Source organism: Psittacula echo (genome assembly GCF_963264785.1).
Source record: "Psittacula echo genome assembly, chromosome: 2".
NCBI lineage: Eukaryota > Metazoa > Chordata > Aves > Psittaciformes > Psittacidae > Psittacula > Psittacula echo.
This window is the reverse complement of record NC_137737.1, coordinates 42397689-42415108: the sequence shown is the minus strand read 5'-3', so window position 1 is coordinate 42415108 and position 17420 is coordinate 42397689. Positions and strand designations below refer to the sequence as shown.

At 41.0% G+C, this 17420-nt stretch overlaps 1 protein-coding gene across 1 annotated transcript in view; it reads right to left on the bottom strand.

The window, feature by feature from the left end:
* The window catches only part of GPR158 (G protein-coupled receptor 158), a gene marked incomplete at both ends in the record, with an annotated part of 193091 nt that overhangs the window by 11966 nt on the left and 163705 nt on the right, over positions 1–17420 (bottom strand). The window contains one exon of the mRNA XM_080609853.1: positions 8628–8866. Coding sequence (XP_080465979.1) covers positions 8628–8866 — 239 coding nt within the window. The remainder of the gene's footprint in view (positions 1–8627; positions 8867–17420) is intronic.

Here is a 17420-nt window from a genome sequence, read left to right as displayed (position 1 = left end):
TGAAAAATGATGGAAATTCCTAGGAGACAGAGCTGTCAACAGCTGCCTGGACAGAAAATGTGAAGTCAAAAAAATAAAGCATAAAAGAGCTCTGAAAAAAACTTGCAGTAGCTACTCTGTAACTACCCAAACCAGGAATTCAGATTCCAGGTGCAAATCTCTGACAGATAAAAGAGTAAGAAAAGGCACAATTGCTTTAAAGGCATAAATGGATGCAGATATGAATGGAAGGTAAGAGATGAAAATATGTGACCTCAATATATCATGTGCACAAATGAGTTAATCTTTAAATATGTCTCTTCCTAGTCACTACCTATTTCTTACCCACATAACCTTTTACCTGGTCTTTGCACCATTTAATCAACCTGCTTAGTTATATTCTTTAGTGTTTAAACCCCATGATTGTTTCTTTTATTTGCAATGCCCATCATGTTTTCAGAAAATGAAGTGTTTTGGAACACTTAGCTTGTTCACCCAATATACTGGACCAGAATCATGCTTAATGCCACCAGCCTGTTACAACTAACAGTGTGCCATGTCTGCTCACCTGGGATTTGCTTAGGCCCTTGCTCATATTCTGCATCTTCTGATAAGGAAGGACAACAATATATGTTCACAGTTTGTGACATGCATCTGCCCCATACAAAAGGGCAGGCTCTGGATTGGCATTATTGACTTAAACTTTGTCAGAAGATGTTGGTTAATACATTCACTGGCTTTTGCTAAACACGCAGTTGTCTTTGTTGCAAATAATTCTTTCATATTTAAAGCCAGTACAAGGCAAAGCCATGTCGACAGTCTCTGTGACCTTTTCTTTCAGTGTCCATTCACTGAGTTGTGTCATGCCTTGCACAGCACAGTGAATGCAGATTGACCTGTTCCCACCTGCCTACCCCCAGCACAAGTAAACTCCCATGTTAATCCATATCCTTTCTCATTGCCTGCTCTACATATGTCTGTAGTTCACCTAACTGCATAGAACTGCAAAGCAAGATCTGATGAACTGAAAGCAGTGATCAAGCCGCTTCCCTCCCATTCAAGATTTGGAAGTCACCGGGAACTTCCTTACACTTGGGTAGGCACAAGAAGAGAATACCCACAGAAGACAACTGCAGTAAAGGCAGCAAGGGCATGACTTCAGGAAAGCTAAGAAAAAGCAGATTCAGAGAAGGAAAGATCATATAAAGGAAACACGAAAAATCAAGAAATGTGAAGCTGGATTTTTGAAGATGGCTTACACATCAACTCTTCTTAGAGGCCTTAGGAAAGTACTTAATCCTTACTCCTATAGCTTTGCTGTCTCTAAGAACTGGACAGCACTAAAATAAAAATACCACATATGCAGCCTTAACTAATTCTCTTTTACATATATAATCTTCAGTTAACTATATAATTTCTTAAAAGACCAAACTCATCTAATGCATGCGACAGAGCAATTCCAGAGATGAATCAAGGTTGAGTAACGAAGAAAGCTCTGTCATTTGTTGCAAACAGCATTCATATGTCCAGTGAATGAGAAAAGACTGCAGGTGAAAAAAAAAGCAGCCCTGTGCACGTGCACAACTGAATTCTAACTTTATATTTACCTCAAGCTCCTGTGCATATTAAAGAAACAACTAAAGACAAACTTTGCAGAGATGATCACAGAGAGCATTTCTCTTGCTATGTGGATGCCAACATAGACATTTTTGCTGCAATATGCAGCAGAACTAAGAGCTGTATTTGTAGCCAGTGAGACCATACGTAACATGTTATATATAGCTTTGGCTAAGCTTTGTAACTGAGCCAAAGGCATTGTAAAATGGGCAGCCAGATTAAATGGACCATATAACCCTAATCTCAACTGTGTCTCAGCTCTGGCTCTATGAAATGGGGATAATGCCACCCTGTCACTGCAAGATGACAGTAGAAATAAATTTACCCACATTTGTGAAGAGCTTAAATCCTAAACTGTGAATTTCCTTCCTGCCATGGTCAGGAAAGGAAAGTGAGTTATTTCAGGCTGTCCTGGTTGCTTCTTAGGCCTCCTACCCTACCAGAAATGTCTTTCTCTTGTGCTTCTTCAGGGTAGCCTCTTGGTGGAGATGGCTGTAGGCTAGAATTGCTGCAAGGAACTCCCTGGAGCCAGGATACCCATCCCCACACTCACTTGCACTCTGCTATCCAAAAGCTACCTGAAAAAGAAGACATCCCTGAAGGATTAAGGCCCACTTTCATGACTCTGTATGATGTTCTATGTCTGAGCACAAGCACCTTCGTAGGCCAAGAACAGACCACTGCTCTCCAAAGACAGTGACATGCTCTGTGTCCTTTCCTTACACTAACAAGGGAAAGCCCATTACAGCTGTGGCTTGACTAAGTTCATTTGGCATTCTGAACTTTGCCCTGTTGGCTAAGCAGTACTGTTCAGTTACGCCATTTTTTCCCTCAGGTTTTGGACACAAATTACTGATTACAACTCTACTTATATCTACTTACATCTACTTATATCTACTTGTATCTACTTATATCTACTTATGTAGCTACAACAACTCATCTACTTCCCCATCAGGCTTTATTTCATACAGTTTAAATTCCCCCTACTGAAATAAAGCCTGTTATGGATCTGGAAGCATGGCTCTTCCATCTATTCATCCACTCAGGGTGCCAGCTGGAGCTGAGCATGCACCATTTTAAAATAGGAAAAGAATTGTGTCCTCAATTGCTCCTGTGTTGCCAGCACAGCACAAACTCTTTCTGCCTCACTGCATCCAATCTCCCACCTGGAGAGGTGTACCATGTCATAGGAGAAGTTCTATTCTTCAGCTGAAAGGATTTTCATATGTTTCAATGAACTGTGATCACATACGGAAGTCTTTAGCATTAAGTTATTCCTAGCAAATTATAAATTACCAGAGCTCTACCTCTCACCATATCATAGCATTGTTTTCATTAGCTAGGCACAGCAATACAGAGACATATGTATGGAGGAAGAATTAACGGTGCCAAATCCAGACTTTTTTTCTGTCAGAACTTCCATGGTCTGTGACTGGGCAAGGCTGAGAGAGAAGACAAGGCGTCTGTGGGCTGGTGGGGGGCATGCCACACAGCCAGGAGACTGCCTTGCAGGTTCACTCAAAGCAACGTGCGGCTCATGCTGACCCATGGTCTGTGGGCCCCATGGCTTGAGGGTGACCCAGAGATAGCTTTTGCTGACAACGGAGACATATCCACTGACTTGACTGTGAGCAACATGCCTAGAAGTCTCACTGCATGAAACCTATGCCAGTACTTACGTTTACAATCTCGAGGAACTCCCCTAATTTCTGCATTTCTCTTAGCCATTATACTCATGCATTTTTTCCTTTCTCTACACAGATGTGCTGTTCTGCCTTACTCCTTCCATAGTCCACTGTTATTACTAAGGTCAACTGGCCATTCTTCAGTCTTCATGTGCCCCATTATCCGCTTCGCTTACATGTGGATCAAAGAGAGATAACAGGATGAGAAAGATCTACCAGCAGCAGCTGAAAGCAAGCTGAATGTGGGACCTCTTCTCTCACATCTTAAGGAAGATGCAAGCAAGGCCAATGGCACTTAAAATATGTGAAGGGCTGGGAAGACTTGGAGCAGTAAAAGAAAGATACTGAGGTGCCAGAGCGGGTCCAGAGAAAGGCAACAAAGCTGGTGAAGGGTCTGGAGCACAAGTCTGATGGGGAACAACTGAGGGAATTGGGGTTTGTTCATCCTGGAGAAGAGAAGGCTCAGGGGTGACCTTATCACTCTCTACAACTACCTAGAAAGGAGGTTGCAGTGAGGTGGCAATCAGTTCTTTTCTCCCAAGAAATAAGTGTTAGAACAGGAAGTAATGGCCTCAAGCTGTGCCAGGAGAGGTTTAGACTGGATATTAGGAAAAAAATCCTTCACAGAGAGGGTGATCAGGCATTGGGATGCAGGCATCATCCCAATCAGGGCAGAGCTGGAGTCACCATCTCGGGAAGCATGCAAAAACCATGTAGATGAGGCCCTCAGTAATATGGATTAGTAATGGTCTTGGAAGACCTGGGGTAATGGTTGGACTTGATGATCTTAAAGGTCTTTTCCAATATAGTTGACTCTATGATTCTAAGAATTGAATTCCAGAAGGGGTGGTGCAAAGATAAGAGGAAGTTAGAGCATATTCTAGCCTCTCCTAAAGCAATCTCTTCCCATGGGTGGCTTGCAGAAACATTTGAGTACGACATTTATCAATACATAAACATGCAGCCAAGGCAAACCAAATATGATTTCCTTAGCAGAAGTACTTCGTAGAAATGATGCCCAAATAAAGGCTGTGGGATTTCACCTGAATGTAACAGATACCAAGAAAAAGCAACATCACCACAGGCAGTAATACAACCCAAACTGCTCAAAGTGGGGGTTCCAGCGTCTTTGCTGTTCTTCCCCATATCTTTTCCAGATTTACCATATCTCAGAGATGAGGGACATAAACCACACACAGTGTTGGTGATGTGGACTGTGAAAGAGGTGTACCTGGTAGCAGGAGGCATGGGTTACAAGTAGGAAAGGGACGGAGCTGAAGGCTCCTTTGTGAAACAGGATTCTTTGCCTATTTCTGCTGCAAACATTTTATACAGCCCTGGTATTATCATTTACAGTAAGCTTTCCACAACTGATCACTTATTTTTACATCATACATTTTCTAAGTATTTAATGTGAGAACTGAAGCAAGATCCTCATCGGTGTTTAATTCTAACAAGTGCCTCCTGGTTAGGCTGTCCACATGGAGGAGGCTATAAACAGTACTCGGAAAAAACAATCTCTCCATGTCTCAAGACAGACACTCAAAATGGATAGCTACTGTTGACAATTTTGGTTTTAATCTTTATACATCAATGCTAAGGAGAACATGGCCTAAAAATGCCCATTTTGGAAACGAACAGTTCTTTATTCATTGCATTCTCTGAACAACACATCCCGAACATGGCATAGGGCCACAATAAATGAGGATAACAAAAAGAAATAATAATCATTCACTCACTGAATGCAGCAGAGGGCCTGTAGAAAATTTAATAAAAGGCCTTGTAAGGCTGTATTACAATGCTCTAACTCAGAACTGTACAGGTGGTCTCAAAGCCCAATCTGTCAGAGCCTGTCCTGGCAACTCATGCCCTCTTTAGATGCACAGATTATATATGTTAAATATCAACAAATGAACAGTGGGAGGGAGCTCTTTTGTGAACAGTCTGAAACACTCACTTTGTTCTTTTTCCTGGCTGAGGGCATGCAGTAATCATGGTGCAGCCTCGTGTTTGGAATCCTCTTGGTGCCCAAGCCCTAGAGCATGACACACTGATTAGCAGGCTATGGCAGCTGCTCCAGCCAGCTGCACAGGAGCAGCATAGCTCCTGCAGCCCAGAGTCAAACAGGTACTGGGGAAAAATACTCCCTGCACTTGGTTAATACCTGTCATCGCTTCTGGTTTAAATAAAACATTGAAAAACATACACAGAATGCAACACTACAGCTCAAATCCTATCCATGCTGGATAGGATTTGATAGCTGGCTGGGCTGAAGTCAGGAACATCCACCTGTTAAGATATCACCTCTGCTCCTTATTTGTGCTTGTGCATGCATGTTTACCTCTCTGCCTTTCTCTCCTGCCTGAGACTTTGTTCATTTAACTGACTATTTTGCTTCTTTTTTTGTTCCAGCTTCTGGGAAGTTCTTTTAAACCCTGTGCTGATATCCTTTTCACTTACAGGATCTTTTCCCTCAGGATACAGAATAATAGTTTGATTGGTGACACTGCAAGCCCTCAGGTACCAAAAGTTCATCGCATGTTTTTTTTTTCCCCTAACTTGGAATATTGTCTGTGACAGGTGGACATATAGAATATATTCAGGCCATAGGAAAAAGGCCTCGTAGGTGAGCATTTTCAAGCAACTCAGGTCTTTCTGTAACATCTCAGACTGTCAACCATGCCATCGCTTGTCAACGAGACAGATGCCCCAACCTTGAAAGTGATGCAGAAATGAACACAAAGGAAATAAAAGCATGTAGGCAAATAACAAATAAGCTACCCACACATATCCAACCTCAAGGAAAATGCATACTAACTTACATTATGTTTGTAGATAAAATAAGATTCACTGAATACTAATTTTTCTCATCAGCATATCACAGAGTACAGAGGCAATGCTAGAAATGGCAACAACCCTTGCATCTAAGTCTACTTCTCTCACAGAGAGAATCCTCTTAAACTTAATGGAAATGTAAATATAAAACGTTCACTCCAATAAAAGTCTCGTGAGATAAAGCCGAAGTATCATGATTAGTATGGAAAATGCTTCATAAATCCTAACTCCAATAATCTCTGGTAGCATAAAGGATTCATCTCATTATGACTTTCTAACAGAGCCTTGTTAATTCTCACTTCACTAATCTGCGACCTTGAAAATCCCCTCTCCACATTTCAGTAAAGTGTTGACAGCTGACTGGAACAGGAAGGTATTCCAGCAAGGGCTACAGGTGACAGGCTATATTACAAAACACACACTAGTTTTATGTAAAATACTGTGCCTGACTAAATTAAATAACAAGACTTTCATAAATTATTGCCCAGCATTTTTATTTTGGCATTTTAAATTAAATATCATAATCCATCTTTTGCAAGGCTGTTCCCACTCAATTAAAGAAATAAAAGGGGTTCTGCACTATGGGTATTTCTCCTGACATATTTCTGAGATGAAGTATCTGGTTTTGGAACTAGCTCCCACTGGCTGTAAGCTTCTCAGACTACTAAGAAGGAAAATCTTGAAGTGCATACACACATGTATATTAAATATTTATATATATACACACATACACATTAGTACAGACTTGTAGGTGCACATTTCCCGGTACTGCTAATGGGGCTGCATAGTTTACTGAAGATTTACAGAAACATAACTCTGTTTATAAAGTAGTTTGGGTAAGAAGGCACAACAACAGAACATAAGAAACTCTGCATGATTTTGTTCAGGCTTGAGAGCTGGCTTTGCCTCTACTGCTCTTAAGTGTATTTTGAAAAACATTTTAAACCCCTCTAATTGTAAATATACCTTAAAAAAATCATCTTAGAGTTTGGTTTGTTTTTTTTTTTTCAGTACTAGGGAGACAGCAACTCACACAATTTCTTACCAAAAAGGGACTATTGATCAGAATTAAGATCTCAGTTGTTAGTCACTACACTATCATAGTCATGTATCCAGAGAATAAAAACATTTGGTTACCATTATGCAACAACCATCACTATCAAAGTTCTATTAAACTACACTGTATAACTGTCTGTGAAATGTACTAAAATTTTGATGCAAAATGGGTTTGTGTAGATGACATCATCGTGTTCTACATTTAATTCTCTTTTGTTATTAATTTTACATCATCTCTAGTGACAGTACTATTCCATTACTGCAAAGTATAGCTATATTTTATCTGTACACCTCTCCAAAAGGGTTCAAATCAAGATAAATTTCAGAATGTCCTCCTTTATAGTCCTCTCTGCATGGTTTACCAGTGACCATATTGACACATGAGGTACCAGTGTGCCTGACTGCCTCTGAGATCTTACACAAAGGTGAGAAAAGCAGACCACAGGGGCACCTTGGAGCCATGGAAAGTACTTGGCGAAGCTGGAAGCAGTGTTCTGCCCTTTAAAACTGTTGTGTGATGGCTTTCTGTGCACCACTGCCAGAGAAAACACTCCTCAAACCCCCAGGCTGCTTCTATCCATCTCATCTGCACTCCCATGTGGAGAAGCCACCGTTACCTCTCCCTAATCCTCAGCAGCCACACTCTTGTTAGTGGGGTGTCCATGGGAGAAGCAAGGTAAGGGCAGAAACGCAAGAATTTATTTCAGCTTTCAAAACAGTGATGTGTTCGAGATAACGAGTGGCGCCGCTGGGCTGTAGTAGAAACAAGAGCTTTAGGTGCAGAAGCACTGAAGCTGTCCAGCCAGTGGGAGGAAGCACATTATGCTGTATAACTGAATCCTGGCACAGGGAAGACACTGTTTGTTATAAAAGTAAGGAAACAAAATTGAGTCATTTTTCTTCTTGATATGAGTTCTGCAGGGTGTCATGTTTTAGCTCCTACCTATCCCAAGCACTGAGAGCCCATTTAAAAAAAACATTAAGTTTGAACATTAGATGTGCATTTTCTACTCCCTTTATTTGGTACTAATTTTCGTAAGTTATGAATGAGTGGTCTGGCAAGTTCCTTCCCTCCTCACACACGAGAGCTCTGCCCAGTTCTGAGGTGCAGAAGCAAAAAGCGTCCATTAATCTAGCAATTATTTCTCACTTTAATAGCACAGAAGAGCTAAGTACCTTCTGCCTTCAAAGATGAAGTTTCTTGAGCACCCATCATGATTTATTACAATCCAAGTTATAAACCTTTGAAAGTCATAAAAGTCTCAGTGTACTTTAATTATGGTTTACTTCTCAGCCCATTTAAAAACATATATGCCAATATTTTATTTCCCTAGAAGCTTTTTACATGATATTAGGCAGTCTGACAAAACTTTAAGATATTCTAAAAGAAGAAAAATGAAAAGGCAACCAAGCTTCATTTTAGAAATTAAAAGATAAGATAGAAAATGAACATACCAACAGCCATCATGTAATCCCAGCGGTCTATGAGGCACATATTGAAGATCAGGTAGTCAGATGTTTGCCCTTGGCCAATGAGTGGAATGTTTCTCTCCAAATTTTGGGTTACTGCAGAAGTCCAGCCAACGAGAAACCAAAAGACTATCAGGAGAATAACAGCCAGCATCCTCATCACTCGCCCACCTGTCATGTATGGAATACGCTGAGCAGTTCGGGAAAGGAATACCTTCAAAACCCTGAAAAATTCAGGCAGGGAATTAAGATGAGCACCAGCAGTGTTGCAGGAACTGGATTTTCATTTTAGTTCACTATCAGATTATTAAAAAAAAAAAAATCAACATTCTTTCCCCTGACAGTGTGTACAAGAGTGAAATGTGAAACATTATTACTTTCATATTCATCGTATTTAAATAGAACTGACTGCTGCCCAGAGAGTGCTACATAGCAATAATAGAAAGTATTAGATACGCTTATATTAGAGATGCACATTCACATGCTGTGCTGTCAAGCTGTTTTGTACCTTCCAGCTCCCAGTGGAAGACTTCTGTCTTTGGAAAAGGGAAGGTCATTTCCATAAAACAGCAATCGTGTGTGAGATTTCATTTTGTTTTGATGCTGTTTGTCTGCTCATCCCCAATCACACTATCTCGAGAGAAAAAAATTAACACTTCTAGGATATATTTCCCACTGGGTTTGATGCTTCTGAGACAATACTCCCTTGTAGAAATAACTGTGGAAGGCATTTTGCTCATTAAATGGTTTCTGACTTGCTTAGGGACAAAGTTTGCTGAGCTGGGACAGAACCATCGAAAGAAAAGCCACATCATACGTTGGACACACACTATGTAACAGCCACTGGACACATAACACTCAATTTAAAAATATTTGCACTTACTATTAGAATAGGTTTACTCCCACCAAGAACTGTTCAAGGAAATATCACCTCTATTTTCTACTCATCACCACCTGCTAAAGCAGAAAAAGGTCCTGCTCCGAGTATGAGTGCAACCAAAATTTGATGAAACAGCCTCGGGAAGAGCAAGTAGTTTGACTCTTCATGTAGCACAGAGCATCTCTCTGTGTTGTCTGCAGCATGAGATCCAGAAGCATCTAACCTCTTCCTAGTGTTTTCCTACAAGAAAAGGAAGCTGCAGGGGCTGCCACTGCAGTGCTCCTGCCTTGACCTGGCCAAGCTAACAAGGCCGGGCAGTGAGGAAATGCTATCAGAACCAGATGGGCCAATGTTTAAATGCTGAGATTAGGATGAGGAGCCTTTTAAAGTGTAAGAGGTGAGCTGTTTCAATGACTTTGTCTTCCAAACCATGGTGGTTCCTGACTCTTGAGCATGAGCATGTACAGTGAACACTTGATATGCATGAAGCAACAAATTATTACTGAGGTTTATGGAACTTGAACTTTTTCAGAAAGCTGGGCTTTCAAATGCCCTTGTCAGTTCCCAAGCTTTTTCAGCGTACCAAGCACCAAGCCATCTCCCAAGCTGCTCCATGGCCAGGCTTGGCTTTTCAGCAAAAAGTTAGTATCACTCCAGATTAATATTTATGCTTATATTTGTCTAAGAGAAGGCAGAAGCAACTGGCATTGCCTCTCAAACAAATAATAGAACAGTGTCTTTTAAGGCAGAAGCACAAAAGCTTTTCCACATCCATAAAAATGAATCATCGTTTGACTACAAACACAGCCTTCACAGTGTGCATTAGGTGAAGTCAGAGATCTGAATATGTTCAACATTATTCAGCTGTTTCCCTCCCAACAGTTAACCCGCAGGGAGTCACAGTTTTTGATCTTTCCATGTTTGATAGATATTCTGCTCTCCCTTTACAGATGCTAAGTGTTTCATGTTGGAAGCAGCTTCCCAGAGACTTCAGGCAGGATAGACAGAAAACTCCACAGAGGCAAGGCAGGCTACTTCCCTCTACATTGCTTACTCACAGCACTACAGTTCAGGGCAGCACTGGTAAATCCTCCTTTTATTGTTCTAAAAATCAGTAAGCGAGGGCTTTTCTCCTCCCTGTTGTAAATGCCAATCAATATTTAGCTTCTCTGAGGAGAAGAAAAAAGTATTCCTTTTGTAGTGAACTGGAAAACGCCATCTTTTCACAGCTACAGTTTGCCACTTGAGAAAAATCTCATTGTACATGTTTCTGAAGGTTTAAGAATTAGAGAAATTATACAAGCCAACTCAGAACTACCAGACACATTTATTTTCTTTGTGTTTTGGCTCTCCAAAGTCAGTTCTTGGTGATTCTACTGAAAGTCAAGATGTGAGCCTTTTCAGGATGTAACAAGGCAGGACTCATTACATTTTTTCCAGTACTAGCTCATTAACTGCTAAGTATGAGACAGCTTTCTAAGGGAGATGGGTGGGCTGTTGCTGCATTACTGATCTGAGGAGAGTGAAACAAATAACATCTTGGAGTACAGCAGTCAAACCCCCTCCAATTTAGATCATATTTCTTTTTTTCTCTTCACCAAAATAAGCATCCACCACCATTTCTACCTTGGACATGTAGGCCTACATATAACCCAACCTTGTTTTCCCCAAATTATTCTTCTGAGAAGCTGTAAGGAAAGCCGGGCTGGATTTGTAGTGTTGACAATCTCCTTTCCAGAGGTTGTGGCATAAAAGTACTCTATCAGAACATAAGCTCCAGAGTCACAATTCCCTCACCTTCCTGTCATCATCTCAACACCAGCTGATGTGCTCCATCTCCTCTCATGTCTTGTGTATTATTGAACATGTATGAAAGCAGAGACGATTGCCCCTCCCAGGAGCAGCCCTACTCACCAGGCTGGAGGGTCATTTGCCTTCCAATATCTCTGACTCATATGCTATCGAAGTTCACCATAAAAAAGTTGAATCACTGCAATATTTGATCAAAATGCCTCTGCAAACACGTACTGTCTGATGAGTAATACTCTGCATCAGAAAGCTGGGGAGTTCTCCATCCGAATAACTGCCCTGACTTCTGGGTAGACAATGCTCAGCCCTCCTTTTCTGCGCTGTTTTATATCTATATATTGGATTGAACTAGCTATTCAACAAATGAGAGAGATTTCTCACAGGGAGGTAAGAAATGGAGCTGGTGGGATGCATGTACACTAGGAAAATAAATATACCCAGGGTTGTCCCTGGCATCGATGCCAACCAGCACAGAAGAGCAGGCATTCATACTATTACCCTCCAGCACAAAGGCAGCTGCATGCCTGTGCCAGCTCCTGAACCACACTGGGAAACAGTTTGGAAACATTCAGGTTACCACAGACCAAGGGCAAGCCAGGGACCACTAAAACAGTTCAGCAGGACAGAAGATGGAGTTCCAGCACCAACAAATGTTTTCTGATGCTGCTTAATTTATTAATATAGATGTAGCCCTGGATTCAAATCTCTGAGCAAATTAATGTTTCATTATGTCAATCTCAACCTGAAAGACTCCTCCTCCTGTTCTGTCTATCCCCAAAATGCCTGGTAGTGCCAGGCAGTGCTCTGGTAGAAGCTTAGGGCATTGTTTGAGATATAGGGACTCTGATCTAAAGCAGAAGAAAGTCAACCATCTTCCTCAGCATTTTCTAACTCTTCCTCCAGCTAAAACCATTCAGCATATGCAATCCACTCTTACTGGATAACCAATCATTTTCAGTGATGTGTCATCAGCTCTGTTTACAGGCAGATCAGACAGAACACTGCGATGTGCCCTACCTGCTTTGCTGGAAGACACAGCTGCCTTCAAGCAAAGCTTTGACCTACAGACAGCGACGGGCAGCATTAAAGCTGATAGGCAACAGTCATCCTTTCTCCAGAGTAAACAGAAGGCCCAGTTCAGGCTGAATGAACTGCCTGGAGACCACTGCAGGTAACTCCCAACTCTGCTGGCTACATTGCCAAGTCTGGGGAGACTAAGCTATAGGATCTGAAGGTTTATTTGGTATGCCTGGCTCCATATATATGAACAAGGGGTGGGCTTGGTTGCAAGCATAGAGCTGAGAGCCAAGTGCAGCCCAGCAGCTGGGGAGAGAAGTGATGCTGCAAGTGAATCTGAAGCAGACGGACAGAGCATGCTGGTTCACAGTACTGGCTGGGAGCACCCACTTGGAATCAGCAAGCTAAGCATGTGGCTGCTGCTGTAGAAGTTAAATCCTGAGATGCGGTGTGTAATCTTAGAAAACAAATAAAACCATACTAAATCTTCATGTCATATCAATAATCTGCCCTGTGAACAGAAAACACGGCCCCGGAACTATCAGCTGACTGCATAAGTGGCAGGAACAACAGGTGAAGGATCCTGTTTTGACAGCAATGACCTGGCACAATTTGTTTATTTTTTATTTCTAGCATCTGTCATTTTGTGGCTCTACTGAGTCATCCTGTCAAACTGTTCTGTTCCAGACTGATGATTTTTATTGTGATACGAAAGCTCCATCAGAAAGATAACAGGTCAAGCTCTTATGAAGAATGTTGCCCTCCTGTGGTGCATGGATTATGTCTTATCTGCTTTTTCTGGACTAACAGTGAACATGCCGCCAGTTACTTCCAGTTTTCCATTTGTAAACTGATGTGAAATTACTAAAAGTGAAAAGGTACTGATGGCACATGTATGTATGGCACTATGTCAATACAAGAGAGCCTACACTTGATACTTGACACACAGGCACACACACATACACAAATAGTGAGTGCAGGTTTTATTTCCACATCAGGAAAGGTGACTGAAGGAAGAACATCAACACTTAAGGCCAAAGACCTCAGAAATTATAGTTAGATGCACTCATACCACCAGTTACTGGCTCTCAGCTGGGAAGGATAAAACCCAACTGAGAAAACTGAACAGCTTTCTAAACCACATCCCAGCTGAAAGTCTCCAAATCAGTCATCATCTACTTCCCAAGTGATTTCTCAAGACCTCAGCATAGGACAGACTTGAAGACCATCACTGAAGAAGATACTGAAATTGGGATGATCTTTCACTTTACTGTGTCTGATAATCTCGAACCTGGGCAAACCTGGGCTAAGAGTTGTGCCATGTCAACAGCACGAAAACGGCATGGCAAGACCTACATCATATGCATCATGTCCTTCCTGTCCAGCAAAAAAGTACAACTAGAAAAAGAAGTTCTGGCAATTATTTGGGTGTATGAACACTTCAAAGAGTCCTCATCCTGAGTGTTGCCAGTGAACTTGGACACATATCACTGACAGCCATCAAAATATTTCAACTTCACTTGCAATAAATCAAAGTATAGATAATAGACTATCTCCCATATTTTTCATTTCAGGAGATATTTTGTATAGCAAATACACTGTCAAGAAGACCACTACCATGAAAGGCAGCAAATTCTTAGAAGAACTGACTAACCCTTCCCAATGCACTGGATTTTGTCATGAGCAACAGAGCACAAACTGGCCGAAGGCTAGCCTGCACAGTGAGACTTCACCTTCCTTGTATCTTCCATAGAGTTTTAAAGTGATTTCCTATTGTAGAAAAATAATGTAATACAAATTTACCAGATGTATGGCTAGAAAAGCAAGCTGTGAAGAGGAGTTACAAAATGCATCTTACTTCAGTGCCTGGTAAAAACTACCATTAATAAGCAAAGACGTATGGGTCGTGACTTGACACTAACCTGCTTTGTAGTTTCCTAGATTAGTTTTGATACTACATATACAACGGTAATTCTACAGTGCTTAAATGGAAGTTCCCCTTCTGGATCAATGTATAGGAGATAAACTGTGCTGCTGCAATTTCCAAGAGTTTGAGCAGACTGAGGAAGGTAGGAGGGAAATCACATGCTGTGCAAGGGAAGGCTCGGGGTTTTGGGAGGCAACAGGAATCCAATAGATTTCCCACCGCAATCAGAATCACTCACTCATTCCCATGTGAGCAGCACTGGACTCTCAGCCTCATGCATATTTAATAACATGGAAAGAGCCTAAAAATATGACCTACTTTGATGAAAGTGTATTGATTTGAAGTAGCTTTTGTCTGTCAATCTGTAGTTAAGCCTGGAATAAGCAAACAAAATTATTTGTTATTTCTTTCAATGCAGCCTAGATTCTAACATTTTTCATGCTATTCTATGCTTTATTTTCTCTTTTCACCTTCAAGACTGAAGTCTCACTTGAGACACTCTCAATTTCCCAGTGGACTATAGATCAAAAAGCTTTCTCTCTCTGCAGCCAGTTCCAAGAACCGTAGCTGGAATCTTTTGACAGACCAGCTGTGAGGTCTGCTTTTCCCGAGTGCCTCCTCTCTCCCCAGCCTGCTGCCTTGCTGCCCACATCTGTTCCAGCTGCCTGCTAGCTCCCATTGCAGGAGACACTGAAACTGTGTGCGCTGTCTTTTGCAATGTTTTTGTTCATATTACCATATCACCTAGGTAAGTCTCATCAGAAATGGCTGTTCCTCAACTTGATTTGCCCATCCTGTGTGTGCGCTGAGGGATATACTGAGCACTAAGCATCTGAGAGGTAAGAAGGCTCAACAAGGGGACTTGCCATGTCACGTAACTAGGTTTCAGTGAGGCAGACCAAGTCTCCTTATTTATGAAATCCTCATCTGCTTTGTGCTAATTATCTCTTCTAATAAACCACTTACTGCATTAATACCCCCATGAATCCTGCTGAGATTAGCAGAACCACAGAGTAGTCAGTGAAACATCTGACCGTCGAACCCTGACCAGACAGAGCTGTCACAGAGCATACCATGACTATATAAACCGTTAAATAAAAAGCCCATCAATCTGTTCCCAGACAACTAGCAGTGACATATCTCCTGTCTGTCAACTATTCAAGGTTAAAGCTACATCACACAGTTACTTTGGTGTCACCAAAATCAAGAGCTCACAGCCACAGAATCCTGGGTGAGATGCCTAGAATTCTGAAAATCCCAGGTCCTTGGGACAGGACAAAGCCATCTCTTTATGGGTCTGCTACAGAATAGCCAATTCAGTAATTTCTTTCTGATAGAAATGTTTAAATAACTCCAGCCCTCACTCAGTAAAAGCAAGGTTAGCTCCTCAGACATTTTACTCCATAAGCAAACCAATTTTGTTGAGCTCTTTTCTTCATTCAAATTTCAGGCAGTTTTGTGGCAGAAACCTTAATTCATAGATCCTGAAGACTCCTGCCACTAGTAGTGTAGGCTGAAGATTGTAAGTCCTTCAGCCGATATAAGCTTTGGCTAAGCTAATTATTTGCTTCTTAAAAATCATCAGGTGGTTACTAACTTTTTGCAAATCTAAAGCCATTCAGTTCTTTACCCTCATCAAATACTTTGACAACAAGCAGCACAAACGATCTCAAGGTCATTATTTCTCAGAAGTTTACACTGAGAAAATAGACCCAAGACCTGCCTCCAGGTAATCCCTTCCTACAAAAGGTCAAAAACATTTTCAAGGCATTCATTATAAAATTTGCTTCACACAGCACTGTGGAGTTGACCATAAAAGAGCCAACTCCCCTCCTGATCCCAGCTTACAGTTTTTCATTTAACAAAGGCTGATGAGTAAAACCAGCTGGGACGACACGAATTCCCCTCATTGTTAGTGCTGCTCCATACAGACACCCTCTCCTGCTGAAAACATCCACTGACAATTTCAACAACCTTTTAAACATCAGAGACATTTTCTAGTGATCAGCAGTAAGATATCCCATCAAAACCATATGCCAAATCTTGTATTTTTGTTCTTAAAATAGTCACATTACAGATAGCGAGTATTGCCATGGATAAAGCTCAAATCCAGGCCAAAGTAAATTTGGGAGTGGCTACATATCTTGATACAGAAAGATTTTCTTTCCTTTCTTCTCTTCCTTAGTTCTATGGCATACATTGTTCTTCTGATCAGAGAAGGACAAGCCCCACTTAAAAAGCCAATACCTTTTTAGCATTTTTAATGTGGCCAAAAAACCAAAATACCTCCTTCCTTTAAAGCCAAAGACAGCAGATATTCTGAGCTGTTTGCATGATATGAAGAGTTGCCGCTTTAAGAAGAACAATGCATTTGACATTTTCAACAGGATCATAAGAATTAGTAATCCATAACAGCTGTGCTACATGTTTCACCACTCTTATAGATTTATTAGGTTAATTTATTAGGTACTATACAAGAAGAATGCAAAGCTTTTCTCTGGATCAAAAAGTAGTGAACAATAATTTAGTGAGCTTGAGTGAATTACAATTCATTCTGCTAGCAGTTTTTTATTGTGAGGATTGAACTATATATTCATAGCATATTTACAGATCACTATACTTTGCTTTTTGAGAAATGCACTAAACAGTAGTCAGCAACTGAAGGAATACAGCATAATTTCACAGATAAATGTCTTCATGTTCAGGATGGATGCTTCATTGGTTTCCCCTTTGTATCCCATTACACATGTGACTAATACAATATTGTACCTTTTAGTTCATATGTGTTACATTGCAGATTGAACAAGATAAAAAGATTTTAATAAAAATATATGATTAATTTAATTTTTTATATCTCTAATTACATAGCGATTTTCTATGCTAAAGCAGCATAAAATGAAATGTGCTGTTATGTGATCTCTTCTGTCTTACTAGCTGTCTTAACAACACTAAAACCTACTAATTTTGCTCTTACAACAGTATCATACAATTCTGCTACTGAGTTTTCTGGAGCATGATCTGAGATCCTACAGCTTGCAGTCCAGATGTAACTCTTCACCCAGGCTGGGCAGTTACTAGCTGACATCCCTGGGACCCTATTAATGCACAGACCAGTACAGGTGTGTTTGCATGGTCTCCATGGCCC